This window comes from Lepisosteus platostomus, chromosome 1, assembly GCF_059453375.1.
Source record: "Lepisosteus platostomus isolate fLepPlt1 chromosome 1, fLepPlt1.hap1, whole genome shotgun sequence".
Lineage (NCBI taxonomy): Eukaryota > Metazoa > Chordata > Actinopteri > Semionotiformes > Lepisosteidae > Lepisosteus > Lepisosteus platostomus.
This window is the reverse complement of record NC_142611.1, coordinates 71,538,828-71,558,309: the sequence shown is the minus strand read 5'-3', so window position 1 is coordinate 71,558,309 and position 19,482 is coordinate 71,538,828. Positions and strand designations below refer to the sequence as shown.

At 34.9% G+C, this 19,482-nt stretch overlaps 1 protein-coding gene across 6 annotated transcripts in view; it reads right to left on the bottom strand.

Moving 5' to 3' along the window:
* ndst3 (N-deacetylase/N-sulfotransferase (heparan glucosaminyl) 3) overlaps positions 1-19,482 on the bottom strand; it is a 305,314-nt gene that overhangs the window by 60,386 nt on the left and 225,446 nt on the right. For all 6 annotated transcript variants that reach the window (XM_088636282.1, XM_088636317.1, XM_088636298.1 and 3 more), the window contains 2 exons: positions 14,370-14,555; positions 1,309-1,437 (listed from right to left, as the gene is read on the bottom strand). In XM_088636282.1, coding sequence (XP_088492408.1) covers positions 1,309-1,437; positions 14,370-14,555 — 315 coding nt within the window. The remainder of the gene's footprint in view (positions 1-1,308; positions 1,438-14,369; positions 14,556-19,482) is intronic.

Sequence of the window (19,482 nt, the reverse complement as noted above, 5' to 3'; positions counted from 1 at the left end):
ACATCCTTGGTTTGGTATCTAAGCTATATCTTAATCCTGAATCCTCCATAAATATGGTTTAAGACATATAAGTCAGATAATAATTAATGTAAACACAATGTTACATTTCTGACACCCTGGGGAACAGGGATATATAGGATATACAGTTCACACAAAAGGTTGCTAAAATAAATGTTACATGATGCAGATACTACAAAAACAGAATTGAAATAACTTTAAAAGCAGAATAATGCTTTACTTTAGGAAAATGCAAATGAACAGTAAGCTGTATTAAACTTACATAGTGATAATGTGGTTTACGATATCAAAACAAAAAGCCTACTGAAAAGAAATGGGGCACTGAATAAACACAATGTAACATAACTTTGATAATTTAAAAATGCCATTAAGGTTTTTTTGTTGAGTTTTGTGTTTTTGCCAAATAAGCAGATGTCATGCTTTTCTCTGTGAAGTGGTAGGGTACTCATTGTTATCTGAATCCCCATCATGTGATTATACACTTCCTGCTGACTTATTTTCTGTTCCTGGGTGATCTAAATTGATCCAGCAGCTTTTTAAACTTTGTTGACCTTCTAGACTCTAGACCTTCTATTATGTATACAGGTATATCTGATAAAACATGTTATGTGATGGGATGTTTTATTAAGTTGTTTTGTAGTTTTAGGGATATAGTGATAAATCCATATTTATTCTCTTCCACACAAACATTAACAATCAAACTGAGAGTGCCCGGGTGTACAAGTCATATGCAATTCTTGCCAACAAAGGTCAATTTCTCAATTCAAAATTTACATTCTTCAGATCTCTGTATAAGAATACTCAAAATCAAAGTGTACACAATAAATCCTTAGATCTTTTACAAAATCCTGCTTTCTGAGAGTCAAAAGGGTAATTGATTAAAAAGGAAGAACAAAAATTAATTTGAGGAAAAATCTAAGGATTAGAATGAAATGTTACACCTTTGAATTACCTTACTCTAGTACTTTAGTGACTGCATTTCACTATTATTTAACCAAAGAAATGTTATACTGTATGCATCAAAGTACCAAGCCATGCTATCATATTGAGTGATTTCCAATGGTCTTGTGCTTGTGTCATCTTAATGCTGAAATGTTGATTCAGAGCAGACATCCTCATCAACAAAGGAATTTCTGAAGTAGAAAAAAACATGGAGGTGCTGGATAGGAAATCATATGAACTGAATTCTATTGAAGTTTTATTGGCAGATAGTAAGAAAGCAATGCCTGCTAGGAAATCTACCAATGCCAACAGACAATAAAAGATTTGAAAACACAGTGCATGTTTTACCGGATTCAGTAGAACTGTTAGAAAGAGCTCCCCTCCTTTAATGCTCTTGTCCAGCTCTTTGGGGCCCCCAGGATACTCCTTGTAGAATATTGTGTGGGTGAACAAGCCACATGTTTGACGGGGAAGTACCTGTTAAAAAACAATAATCATCATTTCCTCGAAAAATTGTTTCTTATTAATTAAATCATCAAGCCTACATTTTTTATTCTGAAGCAAACATAAATTAAATTGATTAGATCCTTGGAAAAAATCGGTTACCATATTGTTTTTGAAAAAATGCTGTATTCCTCAGGAAAAAATGCAGGAAAAATCATTTACAAATTGGGATTATGATTATTTATTTATTCTGTTAGGTCTATTCTATCGGTCATTGTCTGGTATTTTCGTAAACGTGTATTTGTAATAGTATTTTAACGCAGAATGATTTATACAGTATTGTACTGTTTCTACTTTTCTTTGAGTGAAAGGTTTCAAAGGAAGCAGCTGTGTTTATTTGGTACTGTTACTATACACAGCATAGTCTCTTGTCAGTCTTATTTGGACAAGTAATAAAAAAGCTGAAGATAATAATGTAAATTCCCACTGCTGAAAGGCATAAAGACATAAACATGCACTAAAGTCACACATCATCTACAAGTCATAACATGCAGTAAAACACTAATGATAACTACTAATGCTTTGGTTTAATAATTATTGAAGCAAGAAGAATTGTCACATCTGTACTTAATTTGCTCATGCTGCTCTTTAGATTAAAATGTATTCTGAGGCTCTTATAGAAACATTTCAAAACAGAACGCCCCCTCTCCCACACACGCCAACCCTTTCGATTTCTCTCTTGAGAATCCCTCTATTTTCATTTTCCATACAACACTATTTTCATCACACATCTGCTATCCCCATGGAGGAGACCTTTTGTATCTATATAATAGGATGTCATAAAACTGAGAATTAAGCATAAAAGCAGTCATAGCTTTTGGGGATTGTGTCTCACAATCCTCTGAGAGAAGCTGTCAAAAACTAGTTATGGTAGTTCCAGACTATACTCTGGGGCTATGAGCATCTAGTGTTTCATATATGCAATCTATCTACTCAAATGCAGGTATATTGCACGCTATTTCTCAGCTCTAGAGGGGTTTCTAAAATTAAGCCAAATTTGCCTCACAGCTACTGTTTACTTGCTAAGCCAAATGTGCCACACAGTACTGTTTACATGTATATGGGAAGCCAAGAGTGGCTCTTTTCTATGAAACTTGAGAGATTCCTCTGATATGATGTGTGACTGATCATTATGTAGAGGGCATTGAGGGTGCTGCCTTATTGCTCTTTTATTTCTGAACAAAATTATAAGAAAATAAAATTACTGTTTTTTAAAGCATGGCTCACATTTGTTTGCTAATAATAACATTTCTCTTATTTCACCAATTAAATTCCTGTCAAAGTAAATGTATTAACATTAATGATCCTGGGCAGGTTGGCAGCAGGTGTGACACCAGTGTAGCCTTCGTTAGCCACAGTTTGATGTCCCTATAGCACTTGCACAGTGGTGAGCTCTGAGCTGTCAGCATTATGCTACTGTATATGTGTATGTTTTCAGTGGATTCTAGGATGTTGATCTCTGCAACCTGTCACATGCACAATGATGATTTCGAACTCTGAGAACTGTTATCAATGCACTCTAGGGGAGTGTTGTTTATGTTCCCAGTGCAGAGCGAGACAGAAACACTGTTACAACCCAGGCAGTGAAAACCACCATTATTTTCCACTGCATGGTTCTTCACAACATTGCAGATTATAAACAGCATCAATATATTGTTTACAAATCTGTATGCAGGACTCAGTTTCATAGATAAACTGTGAAAAATTAGTACTCCATCTGCCTGATTAGACACGGGAGAAGTGTGGAAAAGGCAGGAATATGCTGTTTTAAGTTGGCAACATGATGGAACTAGCAAAAACAGCACTCTAGCTCACCCTCCCTTGGTTGCTATTTGGTTGCTTTGCAGAGTCTTTAGGAAGACAATAAACATAAATCCTACATCGTAATAAAAAAACACCTTAACACTACAGAAAAATAATAATTAAATCATTGTAAAATACATTCTGGTTTAAGACTAGATTATAAGTTAAATACATTTGCAAACTTTAAACACAATAATATTAATAATTAATAAACACAACAATTTAATAATTAAAAAGAACACAGATATTGCATTAAATATAATGTTTTATATATATATACACTGAGAAAGACAGACTGAAATTGATACTTCTTATGACCTTAATTCGTCATCTCAAAGTTTCTCCAGAAACCTTTTTGTTGTAAGTCATTACTGGATATACAGTACCCACAGCTCTTAATGACAACCTGGCCTTTGCCATCTCCCTTCGTACGTAAGGAACAAAATCAACAAAATAAGGAATGGTTTCAGAGACTTTTCCACTGCTGAGCCACACAGTGCACTGACATTAGAACTTAAAGATAGGGATGCATTAAAAACACAATCTATCAGAAAATGTCAGGACAAAAAATGTTTTTGGCATGTTGGCATTTTCACTAACTGTGAAAAGAAGCACATGCATCATATCCTGGTATTCAGTTTTAGCTGCTCAAGATCATATCACCTAACATACAGGTTTGAATCAGCTCTAGAAAATAAAATGTGTCTTGAAAAACAAAAGGACCGTAAAACAAAAATATAAAAGTAAATGTACAATTTGTATACAAATTCTGCAAAAGCAAATGTAAAATAAAAGACTACCAATGCTTTATTCTCACTGATGGATTATACAGTGAGGTGGTGATTACTGTTTTTTGTCCCAATAATGCTGCCATAATTTCAAGTGTTGATTAATTTAACAGGGAACTTATTGGATTTTGGGAAAAGAAGTGGTATATATGTCTTTTGTTCACACTGGATTCCATGATTTGGTTTTGTTGCATCTTTATTCCTCCTTTCTCTGAAAAGGACTATACAAATACCAGAAATATTTATCCTAGTAGTTTGCCAGAATTGATGAGGCATGCTTTAGAATGAAATCTATGTACTTTTCTTTATCAGTGGATAAATAGTCAAGCAGCTGCAGGTTTTAAGTAAAAACCCAATTTTGAATGCACAGATTGGTACAGAAAGATAAACACAATATGTGGTGGTGCTACTCACAAAAATCTAAGCTTCATAGTTATACATTTGTCTTGTTTATTATGTTGAAAACTGTCAGGCATCCAAAACAATAATTATAAGATTTAAATTCAGAGTGTCTGAGCCCCCCAATGATTTTTGTAAGTCCTGTCTGTTTCCTGTCAGTGATTATTTCCCATTTGTCAGCTTAAACTAATGTCTGTAGGGCAGATAGCAAAAATATTTGCAATTGTACTGTATTATCTTCCTTTTCAGTGTCTAGTAAGCTTCTCATTGGCAACATTTTAAGGAACCAAATTTCAAAACTTTTGCGAGATATATACTGTAATAATAACAGTTTCAAAACACACTAACCAATTCCAAATCATCTTTTTCTTTAACATTTTAGGACCCTTTCATAAATGGAACAGTTCATTTTACAATGCAAACCAAAATATGGTAAATTTTATTGGTAGACTAAATTTTCATTTTATGGTTCCAGCAATGTGCCAGTGGCAAGAAGAACCATTGCAGCTTAATAATTGGGCAGCTTCCTTTATTATAATTGCAATGCCTGCAGAGGGAATGTATTATCAAAACCAGGAAGCTTCAAAAACATTATAATAAATAGGCCTTTGGAAGAATGGGTGAAAGCAAGATAATTGTGTACTGTAGCCTGCAGCCACTCCACATGTACTTTCAGGTACTGTAGGAAGTAAAAGAAAACCAGTTATAATACTCACATAATAATATTGTGATTTTAAAATACCTCTTTTAAAGTTCCGTTTACTTTGGTTTTGCAGAACTACTACATGACACAAATTCTAATATATTTCTATAACCACAGGAGAATAAACGTAGGATAATTGTGCAGTGAAGAACTAGAGTAGAATGCAGATGGCCATACGAGGTTGCTTCTTACACAATGTGATTAGATACACGGTCCTGGAAACCTGTAAAATCCTTCTACAGCAGCTTAACATTTCTTTCTCATTGACAGAGTCCCCTGCGGGGAAGATTTTTTTCTCAGACACATCTAATTTCTCTCTCCGAATGCAGCACCTCATGCTCTTTCTCTATTGCACCTCAAAGTATAACTTTTTTTATTGGTTCTTTGTTTTGCTTAAAATTCCTGAGCGCATTTTGCTGACTGTTAATATTCAATTTGAGTTGCGCTGGGATCGTGAGACAAAAGAAACTTTACATTGCTGGCTCTGCCCGCATGATTGATAAAAGGTAAAGCAGGAAATCCCCAGGACGTGGCTTTGATTTAATATTTTAATCTCCTTTATGCCCTAAAATTCAATTTCATGCAAAACTCACTAAATCATTCATAGCACATGCACACTTGAGATTTATGAAAGTGTTCTGGCTGTTTCTCTTTTTCAAATGATATTTTAGAAATACTTTGACTCCCTGTTAAAATGGGAAATGAGGCCTGGTTCTTGTTTTTTCAAGTTTTTTCTCCTTGTTTTTTGCTCAAAGAGCCAGACTGGCATATCTCTGGATTCCTAGTCAGGCAGCTCAAACAAATCCATTATTTGCCAAATATACTGTACTTGCTTATTAGGGTGAACAATAGTCCTTGATACTTAGTCATAATTGTGCTTTATTATATGACTTACTTTATTACAATTCTTAAAATTTCATCCACCCATTTTCTAACAGCTTTATCCAGTACAGAGTTGTAGCAGAGCCAGGAGCCTATACCAGCAAGCAACAGGCACAAGGTATGATACACCCTTTATGGGAGGCCAATCCAATGCCGGGTGCACACAGACACAAACACACACACGCTTGCACAAGGGCCAGTTTTCCCAGAAACTAATTAACCTACCAGTATGTCTTTGGACAGTGGGAGGACACTGGAGTACCTGGAGGAAGCCCATGTGAAAACAAAGAGAACAAAAAAAACCCTACGCAGAGAGCACCCCACATCCACAACTGAACCCAGGATCCCAGCACTGTGAGGCAGTAATGTTAACCATTGGACCACAGTGCCATCCATATTATCAAACATATTCATATTTATTACATGACATAACTAGAACTGCATACATCAACAAAATACTATAATAATGGAAGATTTAAACTCTCCTAAGATAAACATTGAGATGGTTAATGGTTGTTTTCTTGATACAATCTTTTTAAATCAAGAAAGAGTTAGAAACATAAAAGTAAAAGAAACACTGGAGAACAGTGTCTGTAACATGTTCACTTTTAAGATAAATCTCAACAAAAAGAGTTTTAAGAATGCTTAAAACAGACTATGGGAATCGCAGAGTTTAAAAGAATGGAATGGGGATAAATTCAATATAGAACTAGCAGAGAAGGAATGGCTACTTTAAAAAATCATATTACTAGAATTAACAGAAAAGACAAACTATAATTAAGTACATCAGGTCCTACACAAAGTTCACGTTTAATGGGTTTAAGTGGTACCACTTCTAATGTACCCTTAAGCAATGTACTTTATACAACTTTATGCCAACACAGCTGTTTAAAGGCAATAGGAATTTCTGCAATTTCCTTTGCATAAAAGCGTTAGCACAATACACTACAACTGTTTTAAACGATTTCAGCAGAAAGGGGGATGAAGTGCTTAAGGGCCTAAGATAACCCATACAGTAATACGTTTTTTTATGATGTTGGATCAGATGGTATCCTCCTATTAGTACTAAAATGAGAAGTTTTTATAAGCTACTTATTTGGCCACTCATTTAACATTAAACATCACTGTTACATAAACTTAGAATTAGGCCAGCAGATATACAGTAGCTCATCAGGGATTACTGCAACACAAAATTATTTACACAGATCCCTACTTTGTGTCTTGCTATTATGCTGTGAGTTTTTTCCATCCATTTGTGCAGTCAACAATACTATTATTGTTCCCCTGAAGTGCCAGCTTAGAAACATAATTCCATTTTTAGATCTTCAGCTGTAAGTTCAGTGACATTTACATCCTGAACTACTTGGAATACTATTTGTTTAACAGTATGTAGAGACAGGATTGGTTAATTCTCCTTGTTCTTATGTGCTGCAAATTAAACTAATACTTCCTTCCATTAATATGATTGACTACAATGTGTGAATTCATCTAGGCCTTCACGTTTTGCATTATGTTCTGGAAGATTTTCCACTGCGTCTTTGCACAGTATGAGGTCTTCACTAATAAATTACCAGTAGACAGAGATAGTTGAAAGCAAAACAACATAATAGATCCATTTAAGAGGTTTGAATCAAGTGATTTATAGCTTAGAGTCAAGGTCAGTATTATTTCTGTATGGCTCTTGAAATGTCAATTTTCCTTATTACTGGTATACGGTGCCTTACAAAAGTATTCAGACCTTTCCTATTTGGCCCCATTTTGCACCACTATAACATTTTGCATGCACATTTTTGTACTTAATATTTTATTTAAACCCTGAATGCTCAAACTTGAGTTTTCTAAAGGTACAACACATTACAGTAAATGTCAGCAATTACAACAGCAGGTCTTCTTAAGTCTCTACCAATTTTGAACACGGGCTTGCTGAAAATATTACACATTGTTCATGGAAATTTGTTTCCATTAAAAGTTCTCTCAAGTTGGTTGGGGATTTCTTAAGGAAAATTCCTTTCAAGTCTTTTCAATAGGATTTAATTGTGGACTTTGTTTGGGCTACTAATGAACATTTCCAGTGTAGCTTCATGCTTTGAATCCTTTTCCTGCTGAAAGGTGAATTTTTATCCAAGTAAAAAGCCAGATTGGCCTGTACTTTGCTCCGTCTGTGTTCCATTCAATGTTGACCAGTTTCCCAGTTCCTACTTCATAGAACTTTAAGAAAATTATGCTCGAAAGTAGGGATGGCATGACTGAGTGCACTATATCGTGTTTGTGTCAGATGTAATGCTTCACATTTAGACAAGAAAGTTCCAATTTCGTCTTGTGTGACCACAAACCCTTTTGCCACATGTTTGCAGCATCACTAAGGTGTTTTGGTGCAAACCCCATGTGAGACTTGAGATGTTTTTGTTTTCAGTTCCATGCAAGCCCCTCTTCATGGACTTGGATATTGTTTACCCATGAACATTTTCTGCCATCTCAGCCACTGAACCCTGTAACTCTTTTGAAGTCATCATACAGTAACATTGCTAACCAGTTTCCTTGCCTGGATGTTCAGATAATTGGGAACAGGATGTGGGAAGCTGATTATCAAATCATCAAAAGTCAGAGACTAGAGGAAGAAGTGACTTGAAGTGACTTGGATATGAAAGAGACACCTCCTTCTTACAGCCTAAGAAACCAGAATCTGAACAGGTTATCACAGCACTAGAAGTATACAGTAATCTTAAGAAAGGAATTTGCTGTTTTATATTGTTGGAAATATTGATTTCTTATTATGGAATCCACGGACCTCATAAGATAATGATGTTTTCAAATATTGAAGTAGATTCCTATTCATTTAGCATTTATTTAAGAGAGTGCTTTAATCCTGGACAGGGTCTGCATCTGATAGGACACAGGTACTGTACACTCTTTGCCTTTTAAGATATTTTGTCTCAATTTCAAAATAGAATGTAATTGTAGAAGGCAAGTCACTGGTAACTCACAGATTTGTAAATATCCATTTACAGCATAAAATATTGTGTAGCAGATTTATGTAACTTAATGTAAAACAAATCATCTTATTAACTTTCATGCCTGATACTGAGTTACCAGTCTTCTGGAGAAGCCAAAATAACACTGCTTAGTATGCCCTGACTGTAGAGGTATAATAATTATTACTTATATGCTAGTGTAATGACCAAATGTATTTTTAACAATAAATAAAAAATGCACTTTTATAATTATAACCCCTCAACCAACTATAATAAAGACAACTGAAATATTGGCACTGGAGAAGCAAATGTGACTAGACTATATATCTAAATCAAACTGTGAAAGTATTTTAAAACTTAAAAGAAAAACGTAGATGTGGTAATGCAATCTCAATGGTGAGTGAACAATCTCAGTAATGCCAATACTGGCAAAAGTATAAGAGAAGAAATGAAACTGCTGATATTGTCAGGAGTACTTAAAGTTGTTCTTTACGTTTCTCTGGAAATTCATGTAAACAAAGATGTAAAAGTATTTTTAGTAAAAAAAAACATTAATTCTGTCCTGCAATGGGTCAGTATTTTGGCTGTTTTACATTTTTTGGTATGATCCTAAATTAATCTCAACTTTATTATGTAAATAAAAATGTTAATCTCTGTAAACCTTTGTTGTTATTCTAAACTGTCAATAAAAATGTCAAAACTACCAATATCTATCAAATATCTTAAAGAAAGCATTGTATTTAATGGCATTTTGAGCCAGTTTTTGAAAATATGTGCAATCTCTGATATGACTAAAGTTCAAAAACATTTCTCATACAGATATGCTTAGAATCTAATTCTAAGATGTCATATTTTTGTATGGTAGGGCAGTAGGATTTTGTGCACTGTGCTTACTACATGTAAAGCATTCAATTCAAATGTCAGTTTACTATTCACAGAAATAAATACATTTGACATGCAAGAGAAAAACAAAACAAAAAAGAAAGCAAATTCAGTTATTGACTAAAGGCAGTTTTCTGTTTTTCAGGCAGCAGTGATAAATGTATTTCTGCTTCATGGTTGCTTTGTGTTTCACAATGTGCTCTGGGACTGGCCCACCACTTACTAATGTATAGAAAAATAACTATTCCAGCTGACAATCATAGGCAACTTTACTTGCCTAGTCTTTGGCAGGGTGAAAGAAGGATGAAGTTTAAGGCAAAACGTCGCTACATTCCCACTGGGGATGATTCTTATCCAGTTTGGTACTGAATTAAAGTGAAGAAGAATTGTTAGTACCTGCATTCTGCCCATTACTGTGTGGGGAAATATTGCATCTTAGATATCAGTGATATCTATCAGAAAGACTGTATATAAATATCTAAAGGGGAAAGGGTATTTATAAACACACAGTAATTCAAAATTATGGTCACCTAAACAAATACTGAAAACCAAGAAAACAAAAGTATCAGGCATAATTTTTTGATTTGTATAAAAATACATTAATCATCCAAAAGAAAACGCTTCAGTAGACATGTTTTCCCTTTAGCTTATTGCTGAAATTTCTTGAGCGAATACAGCTCCTTGTTAGCAATAACAACTACATGAAGTAAGCACATGAAGTTGCAGAGTATTGTCGTCTAGTAGTGCATCATTGTCCACTTAGTCATAATAGCCTCCCAGAGCTTACTTAGGATGCATCTTTTCACTGTCCTGTTAAGATTATCTTATGGCAGTTTGGTCATGTCCACAACAGGAGAATCAAGACAATAATTCTTCAATTTTAAAAATTGTTTCTTGTCTTTCTTGTTCCTGTACCTTTGATATAATGTGACCAAAAGCTTAAAGTCACTTAAAGTATGTTAAAAAATGAAATGGTTCCAGAAAACAGTATAGTATTTTGCCTTAACCACTGTATATCTCCCATGTGTGTTCCATCAGAATAGCTCCAAAACTTCAACTTGCCACCTAAATATTTGTGCAACATTTTAACAATCACAGTCTGTTTTCATCTCACATAGTATTTATTCCTGGAACTAAAAAATACATTTATTCTTGCATCTATAAGACTTTTCCCAGACACTCATTTTGTCAGTCTTTATACAGTAGGTCCTACTTGTTTTTGATGTCCTTCGCAAAGTTTTTCAGGGTGCAGTTAATCAGATTAAAATGATATCTTGAGGAAGTGCCTTCAATATTTCCTTTGATATGGTGGGAACTGACTTTGAATTAAGATCAACAGTAAGATTAGTGTTTAAATAGAAATAGTAACCCTCATGCACAGTTACTTTAACTGTCCACAGTTGCTATGCATGCTGGTACTTTCTGCTGCTCTATTGCTTGAAAATGCATTACCTAAATGTATACATCTACATGGTCTCTCTGGCCACTTCTGAAAATCCCAGAGGGCAACATACTTTTCCAGAAATCTCAAATTTTTTCACCTCTTCCAGAAAGTGTCTTGCCATTTTCATCAGGGAAATAGAAGACTGGCCAATTGTTTCTGAGTACATGTCAGAGCAGTGAGAATCAAAGATCTCTCTAGACTGATGGTCTGTATTTTTACTTTGCTCCCCACTGAATACGCTAAATGTACAGTATGGCTAGAATTATTTACCAGCCAAAAGATTTACTCCAATAAGCTTGTACTTGAAACACTGGAATCAAAACACTTCAAGCATGGGTTTTGCTCATAAACTGCTTATGCCATGGGCGGACTGTATCACATTAAAATTAACTGCTAACAGAGCTGAGCAGTTCAGTGCTCTCTTAGAATTTAAATTAAGTACCAATTAACCGCAGGAAAACTGCCATTTTCTCAGATCATACAAATTCAGTGTTAATTAAATTCTAACTTTGTAAACATCCCCTGATCTCTTAAAGCTGACAGAATTTATCGTTTTACCTTAATAAAGAAAAAACATAATCTTAAATAGAATTCATATAGCTCTCCCAATTATGATTACACCGACCTCTCTCACTGAGTTTTCACAGGAAATCATAGCTATGCAAGACAAATACCAAACAAACAAAATTGGTAGACTGGGTTCACACATTCTGCCAAGCACTTAACAATTGGCTATTTGTTTTAAATCATTCCAGTTCACAGGTTGCTGCTATACACACTTTCTGTTGGATTTGTCTTGTTGCTCCTCTTCCTTAATTTCAAGCCACTCTCACTTTCTGTTTCTTTTGCTTTCCCCATCTCACCACTCTCCCTTGTATTCCTGTCTTCTCCATCTCACCCTACCATTTCTATGTGGAATTACCCTTTAGCTTTTGTTTTGAATGGCATGAAGAAGTAAAGCCTACTGCCTGAATTTACAGCATATTTATTTATTTTGAGGCAATTAATTCATCTTCCCATGAATCAATATTTCATGGCTCATATATTGTATATAGGAATATAATCAGTAAGCTTGAGCTGTCTCATGTAAGGGATATAGTTTGACTGAGATGAAAAATCCAGAAAAGGAGAAGTACCATGAAAAACTACGCAATGTGAAAGATCTCAGCTTCAGGTAGTGTGGCTCTGGGGACCTTCACATAAAAAAATATAGAAAAATTGCCTTTTAAAGTGCAGAAGGCTTCCTGGCCTTTATTTAAAAAAGACAAAAAGGTTTGCCTTCACATATAACCAAGACTGCACAATAAAAGCATTATTAATTTGAAGAAAACCCACCAAAGACTTCCAACATTAAGACTTCTACACTGGAGTCATATCACAACAACTACCTTTCATCATTTAGTGACACACCCTTATTGCTTATATATAAGCATATTGCTTATGCTTATATATCGCTTTTCTGGACACTCCATTCAATATTTATTTATTTCCTAATTTTAGCCAACAAGAAGATGCATGAGCAGAGCAAGACTGGAGGTGGAGGAATTAACATTAACATTAACATCGTGACATAGAAAGCATTTCTTTATTAGGATATTGTCATTTTCCCCTCATTTTTGTTGTGTGAATCAAGTATTAATGTTGAGCCCTCCCCCCCTTAAAACAGGTAAAAATGTCTTTTGTGAAATCAATGTTCGTATTTTTTAAGGCTAGAATTTTAAAGTGTGAGTTTCTGTTAAAAACATGCCCCGTTTGGCCCTGTGGGGGGCTTTAATGAGGATATCTGTGCAGTCTAGAGTACAGTACCTATTATATTAGGAAATGTTATAAGAAATGTTTTGATCACAATGCATAGCTACAAAGAACAGAAGCTACATTTACACTGGATAGAACTATATATGAGAATATTTCCAGCCTTTTAATGAAATTCCTGTTTGATGTTATTCACTAATTTAAGGCCAAGAAACATTCTGAATATATGCAAAAACTGTTTTTATGCAAATACCACTTTCCTCATTGCACGACAAACTGTTGCTTTACTGAAGCTCTCCCTAGTCGCCAACACTGCAAAAAACTGCATCAGCCACAAGGAGTCTCCACCCTATGAACAGAGTTTTTTAATGATGAGCTATGATGAGCAGTGGTGACAATGCATGGGTGTGAGAGATTGTGAATGTAAAGTATACTCTGATGAAACTGTTTTGGTAATCTCTAAACCTTCTTTCTCTCTGCAAAGCTCTAAGGTCAACTGGATTCCTGAAGAATTGTTATCCACAAAGACAGGCTGAGTTTGAGTTCACCAGCACAGAGAAGGTTAGAAGATATGTTGCTATAGTTATATAGCCAGATACAATGACATCTTGTGGCGTGAAACCGAAAATCCAGACTTTTTAAAAATGTTTACTGAAGTTATCCAGTTAATTGAGTAATCTCTCTTTGTGAAGCAGCCCCCAGGTTTCCTATTCATTTTTGGGTAATAAAAACACAACAAAAGTTTCAAAAATATGCACAGTCAAATACAGTGTGCAGTAAAAGAAAGTATAGTAAACACAGATTTCCTCTATTCAGATCTAGATACTCTTCTTTAGTACTAAAAATGTAGCAATAAAAAAATATTTTAAGCTGTTTTTAATTGTCCATCATGTTAAGTGAATCCTTTCAGTATCTAGTAGCAGCATGTCACTAGGCAGAGTCTCATTCAATGCAGGATGATGAAACTGACATGGAGGAACTGGGTTCTAGCTCATTAAAAGACACAGGCAGAGTGACATCTGCAATCGGCAACCACTCAGAAAAGAAAGAAATAGATAAGGTGAAGGCTGTTTTCACCATCTTTTGTACACCTGCCTGCAAAGCCTTATTACTGAATTGTTTTCATTGTGGCTCCCTAGGTTTTGAAGAACCTATGCCAACCTATAATTTATAAACATATACCCAATAATTCCTTACACTTACACTTACAGGAAATGAGTATTTCAGGATTGAAGGAATAGTCGATCAATGTAACTGTTACTGTATACTGTGAAAATTACCATGATGTTGTTGTGTATGAATCCCTTCCTGTAACGTGCGGGTTTCAGGTGTGGATACTCCTCAGTGCTGGTCACTTTGATATTCCAGGCTTTCTTCCATGACTCGTAGAGTTGCACATGTACAGGGTACACGCCAGAATGATGAGGTGCCACTGCATAGCCCATGTCAGTGGGAATGCCATGCTCCTGGAAAACATTGCACAGAAGCAGGTAGTCACAAAATCAAACCTAAGGCAGTTACTTCAGGAGCTGCAATAGAACTCCTTGTCATGGTTTCTCTGAGCTAAGAGCTCTCATTTTTAAAATTATTTAGATTTTTATTAAACATTACAGGATCTACAACTGAACATTAGGATTCACAGTCTCAGGAGTACAGTCTCAAAGATGTAATAAAGGCCTCTCTTTCGGAACATACAAGAAGGATGTTTGCAACAGAGAGACAGAATTGTCTCACAAAACTCACTTAAATTAAAAGGAGGACATACATTACATTAGACTGCCAAGTGTGAGCATACCTTCCAAGAACTTAATCAAATTATTACTAGTGAGCCTGTCATAAAGACCCCAGACATCATAAAACCATTCAGACTCCAATTAGATGCAATGCAACAGGGCACTGATACACAACTACTCCAGTGGTGTGGAGGGCAAGAACATTTCCATTTTAACACATGTGATTAAAAAGTCTGGCATTAAGTCCATCGCCATAACACTAATGACAAAAAAAGGAAACAAACTGTAATTTTCCATTGAAATTCCACACCAACAGTTTGAAGTGTCACAGGGCTGAGGCCAATCCAGCACACGTACAGAACATACTGTAGACAAGGTAACACTAACCAGACAAAGAGACTGACTGAGTGCTACATCATGAGTGCCAGGTTAAATATTCTAAGATCCCCTCTCACATAAGCAATGACAATGCACAGCACACAGATGAAAAAAATAATACTTGTTAATAATGGAAAAAAATGCTGAATACAACAATAATGAATAGGTAAATTAATAGTGATTATAAAAGGCCTCATAAGAGGTCATGCAACAGTTCATTGTCGCAATTTTCTACACATTTTTATTTGTACATGGCTGCTGGAGAAACAATGACTTTAAAAGAGCTCATATACAATAACTGGAATCTCTCGGGTTTTCAGTGGTAGAATTCAGTGGCTTTCAGTGGACGTAGATTTCAAGCTGCATTTATCTTGGTTGATGCTGTGTACATTAGCAAGGCATTTTCTGATGCATTACATGTCAGATCTCCTTTGCAGGTGATGTCAACACGTCATTACAAGGTAGAATTTGTAGTCTAATACAGTTATATTCCATGTATATCAGAATATTTAGCACTGCCCAGAATTTGTGAATGATTAAATAAAAAAAAAGATACCAGGTACACAGAGTTTGATAGAGGAGGACGAAGAGGACACGCTAAAACACATGACATTGAATGCAACTAAATTCAAAGAGCTTTAGACTTATGTTAAAGCTGGCTTTGAAGCTGAAAGTTTTTAAGCCATCAAGAATTCAGTAAAATTACTAATCCTATCAGATGGCTTTAATACATGGCATTGCAAATATTTTTTGGAAATGTATCTGAAACTGCCACAGACAAGGAGTGTTACAATCCCATAGCTAACAAGTGGAATTCACATTACAGCTACAACGAGCAGCAGCCCTCAGGTTTTAAAGTGCTGAGTACTTTTAAGACTGGTTTGCCTTTTTGGTCAAGTGCCACTTATTTTCTTAATCCCACGTGGTTTAAAAAAATCCCTACATGGCAGAAAGAGTATGACAATGAATGCACAGCATACCTCAACTTTGCAAAGGAATGCAACGGTAATTCGATAAATTGGCTATTGAGGTGTTTTCTACAACAGTAGTGTTAGTTTGCTTCATATCTAGCAGTGGTATTAGCAGGAAAACAGACACCTGCACCGTATATCAGGCTCAAATTTTCTAACAGATGACCACTTGCTCATGTGCCTTTGTAAAGTAATTAAAAAAAAGACAACAATATACAGAAGCACAGAGAGAACATCTGAGCAGGAGAGGAGAAGAGACAAGCAAGGAAAATTCCTCCTTAAGGTACTAAACCTATGAGGTATTGAGCACTGAAGGGACTCATTACTACAGTGAGTACGTTTAAGGAAAGCAGCTATTCTTTAATATTTGTGGGACTATTTTTGTAAATGTGCCAGCCATAATTCTCACTCTCATTTATTTTGTTGCCTTTTTGTTAAAGGCCTAAAATAATCTCCTTTTTAAGCATCATGCACCATGTAGAGTGCAGGCTCACTTGTGGAAGATTATTTAATTTATGGAAGCAATCTTATTTACTCCAAGAAAGATTTATGCACACTTCTGGGTGCATTAAGATTGTGTTAGGAATAGAGTGGAAAATTTAGGATGTATAATACTGGACTCTCAGAACTCACTCTTTTTGTAAACAGTACTCTGTAAATAATGTCTTGTGTGCCTTGTCTTTGTTTGTGTAATAAACGTGTTTTGTGAGATAATGCCTTATTGTTTTCTCAAACACCAAATTATTACTTAAAATTAAAGAACCCCCAGTGACATAGTTCGTTATTAGCCCACTAGACTTTTACTATTTGTCTTTTATAAACTGATTGTATTCAAGCTGGTGTAATTATTTGTATTTAACTATTATTTAACTCTGTCTTTAGTCAATAGAACTTTTAGCACCCTTTTCCCATATTGAGAGCCAGTAGGCTATGAAACAGAACAAACATTAACAATATAATACTATTCCTTGTGCATACATAGTGTAGTTTGATTCTGGGCATTTCTCATGATGAATATTCAACAAAATTAAAATTTTATTTTATGTCATCATACATCAAAACCTTCAACCAGACAGACTAATATGATACAAAAATAAACTGATAACTGATAATTTAACATTTTTTCCCTCTGTGAATAAAATTGTTTATGATTATGGTTTAAAAAATTTCCCCTTCTCCTACAGCCTTGTTTTAATTTTCTGGAGCCCTTATTAGGTGTATACCCACACTCTTAAAGAGACAAATGGTATTATAAATGGTATTTTATGATACTGTATACTAATCTATAATATATTATAAAAGATTATGTGTTTTATTTTAATTGTCCTCTAATTTTTGACAATGTGATATAACTTATTTTTTTCATTATGTTTTTTTATACCAGGATTTATAATATGTGATAATGTATGTATTGAATGTGTTTTACTGGGATTGAAAAATATTTATTGTTTAGCAATATTAATCATACTGTGTACACAAATACATATGTATAGTACTGTACATGACACCAAAATCCTACAACTTCAAAAATAAGTTTCTGAATTTGAACATAAATCCACTCCTAACTTTATTAAATAAAGTTATGGTGCTTAAAGTTTAAAAGAAATAACAGGACTGTACAAAAACAATGTTATATTTAATTGGACTTTTGCCTTTACATAACATTTTCAGCTAACAAGTATTCTTTTTCCAGGATCAGATAGAATTAAAGAGAGTACTGGATCTATTATTTATGGTTCCCAATGGGGCAATCCTTTCTATAAAATTGACAGGATGACCTTGAAAAGGGAAAGCTCTTTCAGTAATGGGTTAATTTGACTGAAGCATATGTTAACTGAAAAAAGACAATCTCTTGAGAAAAACCTGCTCACAACCAGCACTACTTTTTTCATATAGTGCAAATTGAAAATATTATGCAAACCAGCCTGCCTGTTGTTTCATATTAGAAAAGAAACACCTCCCTACCCATTGTAGATTGCAAACAGTCAATTGGCAAGATTAACCCCACTTTAAGAAACAGCCTCGTTCAAAGAACCAAGATGTGGACAATCTTGGTCTAAATTGGGATTATTACTCATGAAATATACATGCAAACCCTTCAGGCATTACCAATCGGATGAATAATTAAAGAACCCACACAACCACTTAAAAAGTATGTAAAGATGAAAAGAATTCATGGCCTCGAGCAATGGAAAAATAAATGTTGGTCAGTGAGTCACAACCTAGCCATTTAACAGCTATCACCTCATAAAGGTGTTTCACTTGTATACCTTTGCTATAGAACATTCCAATTTATGACTTATCCCACAATGACAAACCTAACCGACACCTTAGTCAAGTCAGGAGTCACCAGAGACAAGTATTTACATGCTTGACCAACCACATGATGTTCACTTATTTGATTAGACTCATTACCTCCAGACTAGGTGGTATTTAATTATTGTGAAGATCAGTCTATACTCAGCTGCCAAACTGCAGAGCCTTTGTAAAAAGGTAATGGCAAGGCATGGTGCTAAAACTCATTTTTTGATTTAAAGAATCATTCTATTAATGTAATTGCAAAAATGAATGTCTGGTACTGTGCACACATAAATGATTTCATGGACTGATAATTTTTATTACATTGTATAGTGCATTTTCTGCCTACTTTAAAATTTCAGACCAAGTTACAGGTTATTTGTCTCAAGAAAATACAATGCATATCTCATGTAATAAATTGGTAAACAACACATTTTTCTGCTAATATTGTACTTTTTTAATATTAGAACCGGTAAAGATTCATTCCATATTTAAAGTTTTAAGAAAAGAAAGGAAACACTGTCCTGGCTGTGGGCCTTCTTCAGGTGTGAGGAAGAGAGAGAAAGTTGCAAAGAATAAGGCGTAGTACAACAAAAGACAGAGTAGATAAGAAGGGGGGAGCTGTGATCTAAGTTTCAGAATAATTTTGCTTTCTGGTTGTCTTTCTGCAATAGGTGTTATGAAACCAATTCAGGGATTTTGAAAAGGCATCCCACACACAAAGTGTTTAATCCTTGTCCTGGAACTACTTTTTTTAAATTAAGTTTAGGCTAGAACAAAAGTCTTGCATCAGCAGACTGGAACATTTGCTGTGAATATATTAGAGAATTAGTTGAAATGACTGCACTGCCCTATCATGTCCGTGGAGAAATCCTGAGGTATTTTAGTATAGATCCTAACAAGGAAACAAGAAAAATAAGTCTCAGTAGCACCAGAGTGAAGCATTCTTCTGATTCAGAGCTAGAGAAAGTAATAAAATTGACAGTCTTTGCTTGTCTTCTAAGTACTGAAGA